We start from the raw sequence: 13,051 nt of genomic DNA, 5'->3' as shown, positions 1-13,051 counted from the left end.
CTGGTGGAAGTTTATGGAAGCGTTAAAGGGGGCGGATAACACGATCTTTGGAGGCGCTTGGCCAATGATCTGGAGGGGCTTGGAGAGCAGATCTCAGCTGGCAGACATTTAAATGGGAGACAGCTCGGCGCTGCTGCAATTTGTAATCAAGATCCGCGACTCCCTCTATATGGACTCACTGGCAGCTCCAGGCTCCTACCCCACTGCAGCCTCTCGCCGGCCAGCGAAGTAACCCACCCCAGGCAGGAGACCTGAGCAGAGCTAGAGAACTCACCGCTCAGACCACAGACCGCACAGGAGGGGGAGCAGCAACCAGAGCAGGTGAGTGGGGCGATTATTTCTTACCGATCTCTCTTTATACAGGCTTCTCCGGGGCATGAACACGGCCAGCTCTTTAGGAGACAAGAAGGTGATAACTTCGGTGCTAGCCCATCCCTGGTGTAAGGGGAGTTACGCCAGGGATACCTTTGGCCCAGGTGCTCTATTTCGCCACTATTCTGATTTTTGGTTTGATCCAGTCTCCCGCCCCTTCCCCCCCAGTCGCTTTCCCTCTCTTTAACAGAAATAGTCCTTAATTAATTGCTGGCTTGCAAAACTCTTGAGGCCTTTGATTTCCCAAACAGCCCCTCCGAGGAATGACAGAGCCTCCCCCTTCTCCCACCCCCTCCCCAGCTCAGATGCAGTGGAGCAGACAGAAAGGTATTTCCACTCGCAATACTGGAGATTAGGGCGCTATTATATTTATCTCCCTAGACAAACAGAGGGATTGCAAAAGCCCAATTAGCTCTGCCTGTCATCTCCGCCTACAGCATCATTCCCAGCAAATTGGATTCGGCGCCCACCAGACATGCAGCAAAATCCCAGCCCGGCATCTGCGAGGAGTGACTGAACACGAGGGAGGGGGGTTGGGGGGAAAGCATGGATCCTGGCTGGAGGCTCCCAGGTACCAGGGCTCCCCCCGCCCCGTGCTGCAGCCCCAGCCGCGATCCCAGCGAGCCGGGCTCGGTCAGTTTCTAGGGCTCTGGAGGGATGGTCTCCATTGAACACTCCTCGATAAAAGATAAGTGTGTCTATTTCAAGGCTGGCCTGCCCTTCTCAGCCGGACTGGAAGCGATCCCAGGAGAGCCCTGCGGGGCAGATGCAGCTCGCAGAGGGGGTGTTTGCCTTAGCCCGTCTAGTGCAGCAGGAAGCTCCGGGTGCTGCAAGATTGAATAGCTCGCACCCAGAACCCTCCCGTAGCCCCAAAGGTGCCGGAAGACGCCTGCGGTCTCGCTGGCGCGACCCGTGTAGCTAGCGCGGAGCTGGAGCGTGGGCTGAGCGCGGCGGGCGGGGGAAGACACGCGGAATCCCTGTCCCGGTTCATTGCGTGTCCTCCCCCGTCAGCGGCTCTCCCCTGGGGCGGGCTCGGGGAGGGTGTTCGCCGCTCGGAAGCACCGCACGGTTCAAAGCTGGGATGCTGGGACCTGGAAATGCACCGACCCACTCGCTTGTCTTCTTTCCCTCCTAACCCCCTTTCGGATGCCCAGGGCATTTTGCTGCTGTTGTTGTTGCCCTGGCGACTTTCCTGTCTCTTTCGGGGAATGTGCCAGCTCGGGCACGTTAACACACAAGCACCCAGACCAGTCCCACCCGGGAGCTCCCAGATCTGTCCGTGGCCCTGCCTCAGTTTGCCAGTTCTCTGCGCGCTGGATCTAGCCCAGCGGCCCCCGTTAGCTCCCCTCTGCGGGCCGCCGCGCTGATCCAAAGCGAGCCCCGCGGAGGTTCCCGCGTGCAGAAAAGCCAGCGACCGCTCGGGCCCAGGTCCTGCTCCCGGCCCCCCACCCCCGATCTGCTAGGGAAGCGCAGCTGCCTCCGGAGCGCAGGATCGGCTCCCCTGCCTGCCATCCCTGGCTTACGGCTGCCCGAGGACGCGCACTGGCCACTGGTCCCAGCTGAGCGCTCTTCCCGCTTCCCCCGCCGGCTTGGTGAGCCCACTGCCGTCCCTGCGCCTTTCCCGGCCCCCTGCGCCTCCTGCCAGACCCCGGCCGGGCTGATTGCCCAGCCGGCTCTGCAAGCCCCCCTAAAAGCGAGTCTCCTTGCGCGTAAAAATCCGCAGCGCGGAACGCAGTCACCTGCCCCGCGCAGCCCCGGGGCTCCAAGGGCTGAGGCGCTTTCAAAGCCTCTGCCGGGAAGAGCCGCGAAGGAGCGGCCGGTCACAGCGCACAGCGCTGCCTTTCCGGCACTGCCCGAGCTCCGCGGCTCCAGCCTTCGCGCTTCTGCCCCGCTGGGGAAGGGAAGGGGACACCCCGCGTGGGTCCCCACGCCTCTCCGCTAAGCAGGGCGCAGGGATGAGGCCCCTGTCCGCTGGTGACCCTTCTGTTTCCCCCGGGAGCGCTGCCCCAGCCCTGCGAGCATGTCTGCGGGAAGGGGCTGGCTTCGCCACGTCCCTGGTGCGATGTGTTTCCTTGGCGAGGTTTGTTCCTTCAGCGCAGTGTTTTTAATGGTTTATCCGTCCGCGCTGTGTGCATAGACGCGACGTACCCAGCCTGGTTCAGAAGGGTCAGGCCTGATTTTAAAAAGATTATAGAGTAGAGGTGCAAATCTCCCTTCGAAACAACACGGGGAACTTTTGTAGGAGTGTCCTGCTTAGCCACTGGGCCTGATGTTAAAGTGGATCATTTAATTTGCAACAACCGGAGAGAACACAGCGAAAACGGATGCCTTCAGTGCCGGGTGTATCACAAACGTTTCTCCCACGGATCCCCCACCCCCCAATGATGTTGTGAGGAGAGAAGCTGACTGCCATCGGGGTTTTAGTAAATGACAATCAAGGCTGCGCTAGGACGCTAGGTACTATGGTGGTGGGGGCTTACACGTGTGGAAGACAGATGGATGGGACAGTGCGGCTTCTGGGGAAGCCGGAAAGCAAAGGGTGCCCTGCTGAAGCAAGCCTATAGCATCACTTCGTGTTTTGCATCTGAAAACGCTTATCTTTACATAAGACCCAGTTCTGGAAACAGGAGGACTTGTGGCACCTTAGAGACTAACCAATTTATTTGAGCATAAGCTTTCCTGAGCTACAGCTCACTTCATCGGATGTTCTGGAAATGCAACTAACACAGCGAGCCTCTTCCTGATAAAGTCCCCCCTCACCCAGCTACCATTGTGCACAGCGAGTCTTATTTTGTTAATCAACAATGTTCTCAATATGGATAAGATGCATATATACTGTTCTTAGATCTCCGCTCCAATGGCAAGGAGATTTATAAATCTACGGGGAGCTCAACAATGTATGTGGCCATGCGGCCTGTTAGAATTTTTGGGGATTAGTTATATGCTTTGTGAGGCACTCAGAGCTCTGGGTGGCAGCTAATTCTTAGCCCCCGCTTCCTTTGGATTTTACATACTGATATTGGTAACTATAAGAGCAATCTCTGGCATTCCCTTCCATCTGGACTATAGGTTACTGAGAAGTATCCAAGCCACTGATGCTGTGTAGAAATAAGAAGTAGCACTCATGCTCAAATGTTTCTGGTTCTTCCTAGAGCTCAGACACTAACTGTGCTAGGATATTTGTTTTTGTCTCTGCTATGCAAGCCAGAATTGTGCAAGGCTTTCCTTAGCACCACGCCTTTGAATGTGTATTACTGTCTACTGCCGCAAAACCACATCAGTAGTTTCAATGGATGTGGAGCAAAATTCCACTAGCCTCACTGAGAGGCATAATCTTATTGAAAACAATGGGACTACTCCCATGGGGAAGGCAAGTCTGGATGTGGCCCACGCACATACTCATGATACACAGCAGCGTTTTAGTCCTGATTTCTTATGGGACTGTAGTTTAATAGATCAAGGGAGGGATTTTCAAAGGCACTCAGTTTTATCATTAATTTCTGTATTATTCTCCATTTCCATTACAATCATTGACCGAAAAATAGATTGGCATTGTGTAGAGTGGTTTCCCTACAATCTTACTCACCAGGAGTTACTTGCCATTTTAGTGCATCTGAAATCCTACCAACCAGAGAAGTTGGTTTTGTTAGTCTAACCTTGGTAAATATTATCTCTCTTTGTGGATTGCCCCTTCCACTGCTTTTTCTGTACTTCAGACAGGTGCATTACTGAAACATTAAGCAAGACCATTACTACACTTCATATAATAAACTGTGAATACAAATATTTTGCACCTTGGAGACACAGGAGGTGGTACAAACCTCCTTAATTTGCATAATAGCCAAGAAGTTGGGATCTGATTGTTTCCTTGGATACGGTATGAGGATCAGTCAGTAAATATATGTAATCACATTTTATCATAGGTGCTGGCACAAGAGGTACTGCCGCACCCCCTGGCTTGAAGTGGTTGCCATTATATACAGGGTTTGCAGTTTGGTTCAATAGCTCTCAGTACCCCAACTATAAAAATGATTCCAGCAGCCCTGCATCTTATGGAAATACAGTTTGGAAATTTCCCATAATATTCTCCCATTAGATTCAGTTAATGAAAGTTTACCATTGACTTCATTGGAGCCAGGATTTTACCCAACATTTTAAAGCAAGCTGCATTGTCATAATACTTCAGTACGATTCTAGTGTAGGAGTTCACAATGGAACTAAAGTGCCTTTAAATTTGACTGTTTGAGATCCTTAATCAATAGCAGAACGCATACATAAACTAAAAACTCACAAATACTTTTTAATAATGAAATGGAAGGGTTTTTATGTTTCTTCTAACTGATGCCATCACTAATTCATTAAACTCCTTGATCTTCTTGGGTGATTAGAGACTAGCCTCTAGAAAATTTAAAGCACCATATAAGTGTAAAATATAATTACTGTTGGACTGCAATCCTGCTCCCATTGAAGACAATACAAAGCCTCTGCTGGCTTTAGGATTGGACCTGTACAGATGAAAAGCAGAACTCTAAACTTGAGTCTTGGCAGTTAAGTAAAGGAGGAATTGATTTTGAGGAATTTTGCTAGTCATGTTAATGCTATTGGATCTTGATCCAGCTTCCATGGAAGTCAATGAGAGTTGGATTAGGCCTTCATATTTGTAGTTTGTAATTACTGAATTGTTAAGGAGATTTTTCAGTTCACGTTTCTGATTCTGCCAGTGTTTCTGTAATACCCAGAATGTCACGTACCTTGCTCTTGAACATTTTTCAGAAACTTGGCATTCAAGATGTATGGGCCTAAGCCCATGTGCACATAAGCTCCATTGTAGACAAGAAGGTAAAGTTATGGTATGCAAGGAAGCAGACCCTTTATTTAATGAGAGATTTTGTTTGATTGATCAAATTTCAATTATGAAACTATCTGGCTACCTTATTGCACAATGTCACTTGTAATTTATTGCCGTATTGAATTTTAAAGTTCTACAAAATTTAAGTTTGATAAGGCTCTGGTTCATAAAGGACTACATTGTTCCTATATCATGGGGCCATGCAGAGGAATAATCCCCTGCATGTGGGCATTATCTTGGGTCCAGGTCTTGTGTAGAATGTAGGAGCTACACTTTAGATGTAACCCAGGTGGAGGAAGTGGGTGAGGCAAAGAGTGGGTGGAGTCATAGATCCACACACCCCAAGCAGAGATGGGTGGGTGCCCGGAGGGAAATAAATTGCACCCTTTCAAGGGCTGTAAGTGAAGTCCTTACTAAATAAGCAAGTCACAATCTCTCCCCGCACCCAGGCTACTCCTGTGATGGTGCAGTTTAAGGCACAATCTAGCCCTGAATGATCACATTCGTTTTTATTATTCTGAATTGTTTTTTGAAGTTGCCAATACATTGAATTTTGAAAAATGTTTTCTCTGTGTCACTAATTTTCATGATGACCCAATCTACCTTTTAAATATGTACAACGTGTTTTCCATCTTTTGGGGGTGGAGGGGCGCAATCCTGCAAACAATTACTGCCTTACATTTCCTTAAGTTAAGTACAGCCTTTAATGCTTTTTCAATAAGGATGCTTTCTTGAACCTGGGCTGTAGTGCACTGATGGAAACAACTACACTTGGTAGTAATTGTTTTCAGGACTGGGCCCTATATGACAGACTGGAATAGTCATTCACAGGTTGCCATTCAGAGGGCCTTTTAAAAACGGGGGAAGAAGGGGAATGACACACAGATGACAAGTTTAAAAAACAAAAACGGTGCTTCGGCTTTTTAGGAATACGCACATTGGCAATAACCAATTGAACAATGGAACTCTAAACAAATACCCGAAGTTCCTTGTGCTGCCTAGGAACTAGCATGTGATTTTTTTCTGTTTTGTGCAATGACTATTACACCGGACCCTCTCTAGCACACGGGATTTGGGATCCATGCGTGGTACCGCGTTAAAATGAATTGCAATTAAAGTAATTAAATTTGGGAGCCATGGCTGCGACCGCGTTATATGCAAATTCACCCTATATAGATGCGTGTTCTAGCAAGGGTATGGTGTATTTTTTTAAGGTTCTGGCACCATCCTGAGTAAATAACAAACACTTTAAAAATACTGTCTAATTATAGTGTGGACTCAAATAGATGGGAACAGCCCTGGATGGAGTCATTCTGGTCTCCTGAGAAAATAAACAGTGTTTTATAACCAGTCTTCTTTTAAATTAGTTTAAAGACAAAATATGGAAACTAAATTCAAAAAGAAACCTGTTTGAATAACATTTTGGTTGTAATACAAACTGAAAAAAGGCAGGACGTGTTCAGTCCAAGCTGACACTTGAAATTATGTCGTGTTACCTTCAATTTGAATTTCCCAGGTTTTTTTGGTCATTGTTGTTGGTTTGTGTCAGAGCCTTAAGGTTATTAAAACTGCATGTCTTGTTCAGTATTTCATTTAGATATTAAAAGCAACCCTCCTACATTCTCCTGAGGATAAAGCAAGAATGCTAAGCTTGGTGTATATTTGTTGTATTTCAATCTATTTATGTATGAAGTTCCTTTCAAACACAAGCACACCCTGATACGTTAATCTAAATCAATAAAGTGAATGCACTTACCTATTTTGCCTATCCCAATCTCTGGGCACACTAACAATTTATTAAAAAACACTTAAAATAATATCTTGGGACCATAAGCAAGTCTAGATGTCGTATAACATCTTCCCAAACCCAGGGACTCCTAACTCTACCTCTTTCATTCTTTCAATCAGGGACATCTGTGAACATCATAATGTAAATGTTTTGTGCAATTTTTGAAAGTATCAGGAACTAAGAAATTAACATGCATGTTTTATGGCAGTGATTCTCAATCTGTGTTCTCTAGATAGCTCTCATAATGTCTGACTGATTCTCTATCTGATCTGTTTCAGTCTCAGGCAGAACATGTGAAACAATCATCACAGGAGCGCTTCTGATCCAATATGGGGAGTGCTGAGCTCATGGATTGGAGGAAGGGAGGTGTGGCAGTTGCTTCACCTGGGACAGGTGGCAAAAAGGATCTGGTGCAAGTAAGGGTGGTATCCACACCTGATCCAGCCACTAGGAGAGGTTAGATAGAAAGGAGACCTTCAGAAGCTGGTAGAAGGGAGGGAAGATACCTATGCCATCAGACACAGGGAGGGCAGATAGGGCGTGACACATCATGACACTGAGTCACATCAATGCAATGTCCAGAGCTTAAAGTGGTCTGAAAAAAGTGTGTGGGGAGGGTCTTATCACCCCTACATCTTCCCATTCCCCATCCAAAATTAATTCTACCCTCAGCCCCCAAATCAGCTTCTACCAATTTTGCACATTCCAGCCTCACATCAGTTCTGTTCCCTTGCCCTCCATTAATTCTGCCCCCATATTTGTTCTGCTTCCCTTCCCTCCATCAGGTATACCACTCACCCCCCATCTCACATCTGTTCCTTCTGCAACTCCAGAGGTTTTTAACCCCTCTTCCCATTCCCAACTCACGTGTTGCAGGGAGGGCTAGGGGAGGTGAAGGAGCAGAGAGGAGCTATCCTGTTTCTTCCAAGAGGTAGGGGAAGGAGGGAACAGAGCTGCCCTGAGCTTCTGGGCTCTTTCTGCTCACCCCTTATCAATCCCCTCCTGTGAGAACAGCTTTGGCTCCTGGGGGAAGAGCTTGGCCTGCTTCCTGCAGCAGCCCTGATTGGCTGCTCTTCCTCAGGAGGCGGGCAAGTGGGGAAAGCACCCAATCAGAGGGGGTTTACCCCCAGCAGGAATGAAACATGCACCTCCTCAGTGACCTGGCTTGAGTTTTAGAAATTTTATTTCCCAGGCCTGCAACCTGGTGCAACCAGTACACTTCCTCAAGTGTTGCAAACTGACTCAAATTCACCGGTATGAAGCCTCTCATACCATTGTGCAACGTGCCAAAGAGCCAGAAGATCCTTAGTTGCTTTTCATGTTACACTGGTCTCTCTTCTGAGTTACACCAACCTAGACTCCATTACACGCACCCCTCAGTGGGCCAAAGTCCAAGGCTTGTGTAATGGGTAAATATGGTGTAGGTTATACTCTGCTAAGCAAAGGGAGTTTAAGCAAGTGTAGCATTTCTGAACCTGGTTCTCCCCTCTTACACCAGTGTAAACCAGGAATAACGCCATCAAAGGAAATGGAGTTACACCAGAGTGAAAATGGTGTGAGGAGAGAAGAGAATCAAGCCACTTAAAGTGGTGCAATGTACGTGGAGAGAGGAAGTGAAACAAGATATACACTACACACAATTGTCAACTCCAGCTGCATTTTTCACGTAGCTGGAGTTGGGTAACTTAGGTCGACTTAGCCCCATAGTGTAGAGCTACCCTTAGACTCCCTGCAGACTGACCTAGAGACTTTTGAAATGGGATCACTCTATTTATAGCTGTCTGCAACTCCATTTAACACTACAGTGTCTCTCCAGCTATTAAAGGCTGGGTACCTCTCCTCTCTTATACACTTTTCTCTTAGACCAGAGGAAATATTGTACACTTGTCTTTTGCAGATTTTATATAAAATCCACAATTGTGTTTTGTTTCCTCACTGTCTCCTACCTAGGATGGTCCGCACAGTGTATGCTGTTGGTGGTCTGCTTCTTCTAGCTGGACTCCTGTTACCCACAGCAGAGGGGAAAAAGAAGAGTCGTGGGTCTCAGGGAGCCATCCCTCCTCCCGACAAGGATCAGCCCAATGATTCAGAGCAAACGCAGACAAAGCAGCAGCCAGGTTCAAGGCACCGAGATCGGGGAACTGGCACACCAATGCCTGCCGAAGAGGTGCTGGAGTCTAGCCAGGAAGCATTACACGTCACTGAACGCAAGTATCTTAAGAGGGATTGGTGTAAAACTCAGCCCCTCAAACAAACCATCCATGAAGAAGGCTGCAATAGTCATACTATTATCAACAGATTCTGCTATGGCCAGTGCAATTCTTTCTACATCCCAAGGCACGTCCGCAAAGAGGAAGGCTCTTTTCAGTCCTGTTCCTTCTGCAAACCTAAGAAGTTCACCACTATGACAGTTACACTCAATTGCCCTGAACTTCAGCCCCCTAGAAAGAAGAAGAGGATCACGCGAGTCAAGGAATGTCGGTGTATATCCATAGATTTGGACTAGACTCTGCAATATATTATTACACCAATGCTCCAGGCATAGGCAATCAGCATTGCCAGGTTAAATAAGAGTGAGTGACATAACTACCATACCTGCGTGGCTGGACATAACTGACAGGAACCAGAGTGAATCACCCAAAACATGGTGTGTGTGTGTGTGTGACTGCATATCTATACAGAAATATATGAATGTTCACTACACAGTAAAAACATTTAAAATCATGTGTGAAATATCACCAAAGGCCTATAAACACACCGGTTCAATATCACATCTATGAATTAGGACCCTTAGCGTACACTCACATTCTCCCTGCTTGCTGGGTTCAGTGCAGCTGTGCCTTTTGCTAATGTTTCACTGGAGACCATACTATTCACTTCACAACATGAAAAGAAATATCAAATCAGAGGCATTCAGGAGCTTCCAAGCATGAATTTGATCCTAAATTTAAAATAACCAGTTTTAAAAGAGGTGCAGCCATAGGTGAAACCTCACTAAAAGCTACACTTGCATCAATAGTTTCTATTATGCCTTTCTTTTTAAAAAAATCCGTGTTGCTGGGAGGACGGGGCGGGAACCAACAGGACACAGACGGAGAGAAAACATAACCCCAGGGAGCTAGAAGGAAAAAGAAGGCCAAGAGTTAGCAGGAAGGAGAGGAAAGGGAGAGGAGGGAGTAGGAGAAGGAAGGAGAGAAAAGATGAGAAAGACAAAGGAATAAGAGAAGACATTTTCTTCTGCTACTTTTTTGCTTTAATTTATAGACAAATCCATTTGTTATATAAAATGAAAAGGAATTACGAACAAGGAATTCATTTCTGAATTCTAATAACAGTCTAAATCAATTAAGATCCATTGTTATGTCACTAGATCCTCTTGATTTATTTATGGTCTTGTAATTCAGATATCCGCTGCTTTATATATTTATGTATGTGTCTGTACTGTACATGTAGTATGTATATATACAGTCGCTATCTACATATGTGGGTATATATGTGCACCCAGTGAGGTTATGTATTTTGTGTATCTGTACTTTCTCTCTCACACAATGTACCAATCACAAAAAAATCTCAGTATACAACATTGAGCACAAAATGACAGTAATTTAGCATATAAAGAGCAAAGCAAAAATTACAAGCATCATGTGACTGCAAATGCAATAACCACACAAGAGACAAAAGACAGGGCATGCCTGACTAGTAAATATTGCATTGTTATTGTTATTTTAGCTCTGCCACAGGCATGCAGTCCGTTGAAAAAGAGATGCAGAGCCTTGTCAGCAATAATCTGCTTTTTATATCCTTTGCCACAGTGTTACATTTAAACAGGATTTGGACTAAGTAAAGAGAATTTCCTGAAAATTAAGGGCTAAATGCTCCCCTTCTGGAGAAAAAGCCATGGAAGGGGAACAGTAACTCCTACAACTCCATGTGCTTCTCCTGTGGGGTTATCCTGGCATTCTCCCCTTAGGGGAATGAGTTCTGGACCAGCCCGGGGCCATGGAAACCCTTAGGAAAGTCTTGCAGGAGACTCTATAGAGACCAGCACAGCTGTACAGAAGGCTGCCACTCCCCACTTCACCCTAATCTTCGCTTCCCCACGCACTCAGCAGCCATGCTGCTGCTTTCGGCCTTCCCCAGCCCTATCTCACAGAGTGCTTCCACAAGCAGTAATTTCACAGTGTTTACCAGCCAGGTGAAGAAGGAAGGAAGCCACACAGAATGGCTGCTTTTGAGCACATCCCCAGCAATGAGTTTCAATCTGATCGCACATCAGTGGAAAGGCCTATTTCTGCCACTACTGATGTCACTGGGATCAGTATTGGGCCATAAATCAGAAGTAACCCCAGTGAAGGTAGAAATTCCATTCTAAAGTTATCCTCATATAAAATCAGTGTGTGTGAGAGAATTAGGCCCACTGGGCTGGTGTGGAGGGGCTTCTAGTCTAGGAGACAGCCGGCCATTAAGGTGCCTTTTCTCTTCTTCTGTATGCACAGGCCACAACTAGCCATACTTGGACAACTGTGCTTCCTCATATTCTATGCCTCACAACAGAGGGGAGTATAGGGCCCTAATTTAGGAGCAAGCTACAAAGTATTTTTGTCCATTTGGACGCCAAGAAAGACAATTATTCTATTATTATTATTATTATTACTACGTCAAAAAGGAAAATTCAGCATTGGCATATCACAGATACAGGATCTGTGCAGTCATTTATTTAAAAGCCACAGCTATTGCACAACGTGTCACAGTTATTGGTCAAATCCTACATTTCTGTGTTTAATATATTTTTAGTGTAAGATCCACAACATTGCCTTATGTAACACTAAGATTGCAAATCAGTGATTCATATTATTAAACTTTACACATTGGATCTGGCATCTACTGACTTTGCGGTTCTGACACGTTTCTTCATGGATTTTAAAAACTAAAATCTGGAGTTACAGGAGGTAAATTTCCACTGTGTGGAATGTGAATAGTTAGAAAGATATGGATATTTAATGTTGTTATTAATACAAAGCTTTTTTCATTGATATGAGGGTGGGGTTTGTTTTTCTTTAAATGACGTCTTCCGAGTTGGTGAAAACGAAAAATCATTCTGAAACCTGGCTGAAAGCTTTAAACTACTTATTGTTTCTGTTCAGTTAACAGATACACAGCTGGGGAGAATCCTGACCCCTCCCCATTGAAGTTAATGGCAAAACTCCTATTGACTTTAATAGGGCCATGATTTCACCCTACGTTGCTAAGGACCATATCCTCAAAGATAACTCCTCATCGGAAGTTAGGCGCTAAGTATCTTTGAGGATCTGGGCCTAAGTCCCTATACTCCGTAGCCAGCAGGCAAAGCTTTAGATGTTCCTGGCTCCTCTATTTAACATTGCTTAGAGGTTAACACTTTTTGAAGCAAAATTTGTGAAGCTTTTAAGATGTACATAAAGGAACAGTCAGTTATCTACGCAAAGATCACAAAGGAACCCCTTTAGGCAAAATCAAATGTAAATTTTATACAACAGACTTTTGTGAATTGCTAGTTACTGCTTGGGAGTAAAAAGGTTCTGCTGACTTACAATTATACAAGATATGTAATATCTACCACAATATGTATTTAAACGACTGCTTTAGTCTAACCTCCCCGCCTGCAACTGACTATATAACCTAAGACTGCAGTGTTTTCATTCTCAGTCTCATGAAACAAATTTTGGTTTTAAAATTAAATTCTAATAATTTTGCAGCTGAATAGAATTGGACTCTCTCTCCCCCCACACCCAGCATTTTGTATGTCATTTTAACTATTATTAACAAATAAATAAAACATCTTCTTCAGTCCATGCCTATTGGTTTCCTTCGTTCCACTTCCCTAAGTTTCCAGCTTGCTCTGGGTCTGTTGTACTGATCTCTGACTTCTGTGGTTTCTTCTAATTAAAAAAGGCCTTAAATTCTGACAGTGAGACAAGCAATGGCACCATCATTCACCATGGCAACTTCAATAAGGTCTTTAAATGAGATCTGTCACTTCCCCACGCCCCTCAACAATTTAT

General features: G+C 45.5%; 1 protein-coding gene across 3 annotated transcripts; it reads left to right on the top strand.

The window, feature by feature from the left end:
* Nucleotides 1-8,961: 8,961 nt before the first annotated feature.
* On the top strand, nucleotides 8,962-9,516 carry GREM1 (gremlin 1, DAN family BMP antagonist). 3 transcript variants are annotated; one of them, XM_077820288.1, is made up of 2 exons: nucleotides 8,962-8,989; nucleotides 9,200-9,516. In XM_077820288.1, the coding sequence occupies exons 1-2, from the start codon at nucleotides 8,962-8,964 to the stop codon at nucleotides 9,514-9,516; spliced, it is 345 nt and encodes a 114-aa protein (XP_077676414.1). The 3 variants fall into 3 exon arrangements, with proteins under 3 accessions (XP_077676414.1, XP_077676413.1, XP_077676412.1); XM_077820287.1 differs by having other exon boundaries at nucleotides 8,962-9,086; nucleotides 9,192-9,516; XM_077820286.1 differs by having other exon boundaries at nucleotides 8,962-9,516.
* Nucleotides 9,517-13,051: the final 3,535 nt, after the last annotated feature.

Source organism: Eretmochelys imbricata, chromosome 6 (genome assembly GCF_965152235.1).
Source record: "Eretmochelys imbricata isolate rEreImb1 chromosome 6, rEreImb1.hap1, whole genome shotgun sequence".
NCBI lineage: Eukaryota > Metazoa > Chordata > Testudines > Cheloniidae > Eretmochelys > Eretmochelys imbricata.
Note: the sequence above shows the minus strand (reverse complement) of the source record. Positions and strands in the feature narration are given on the sequence as shown.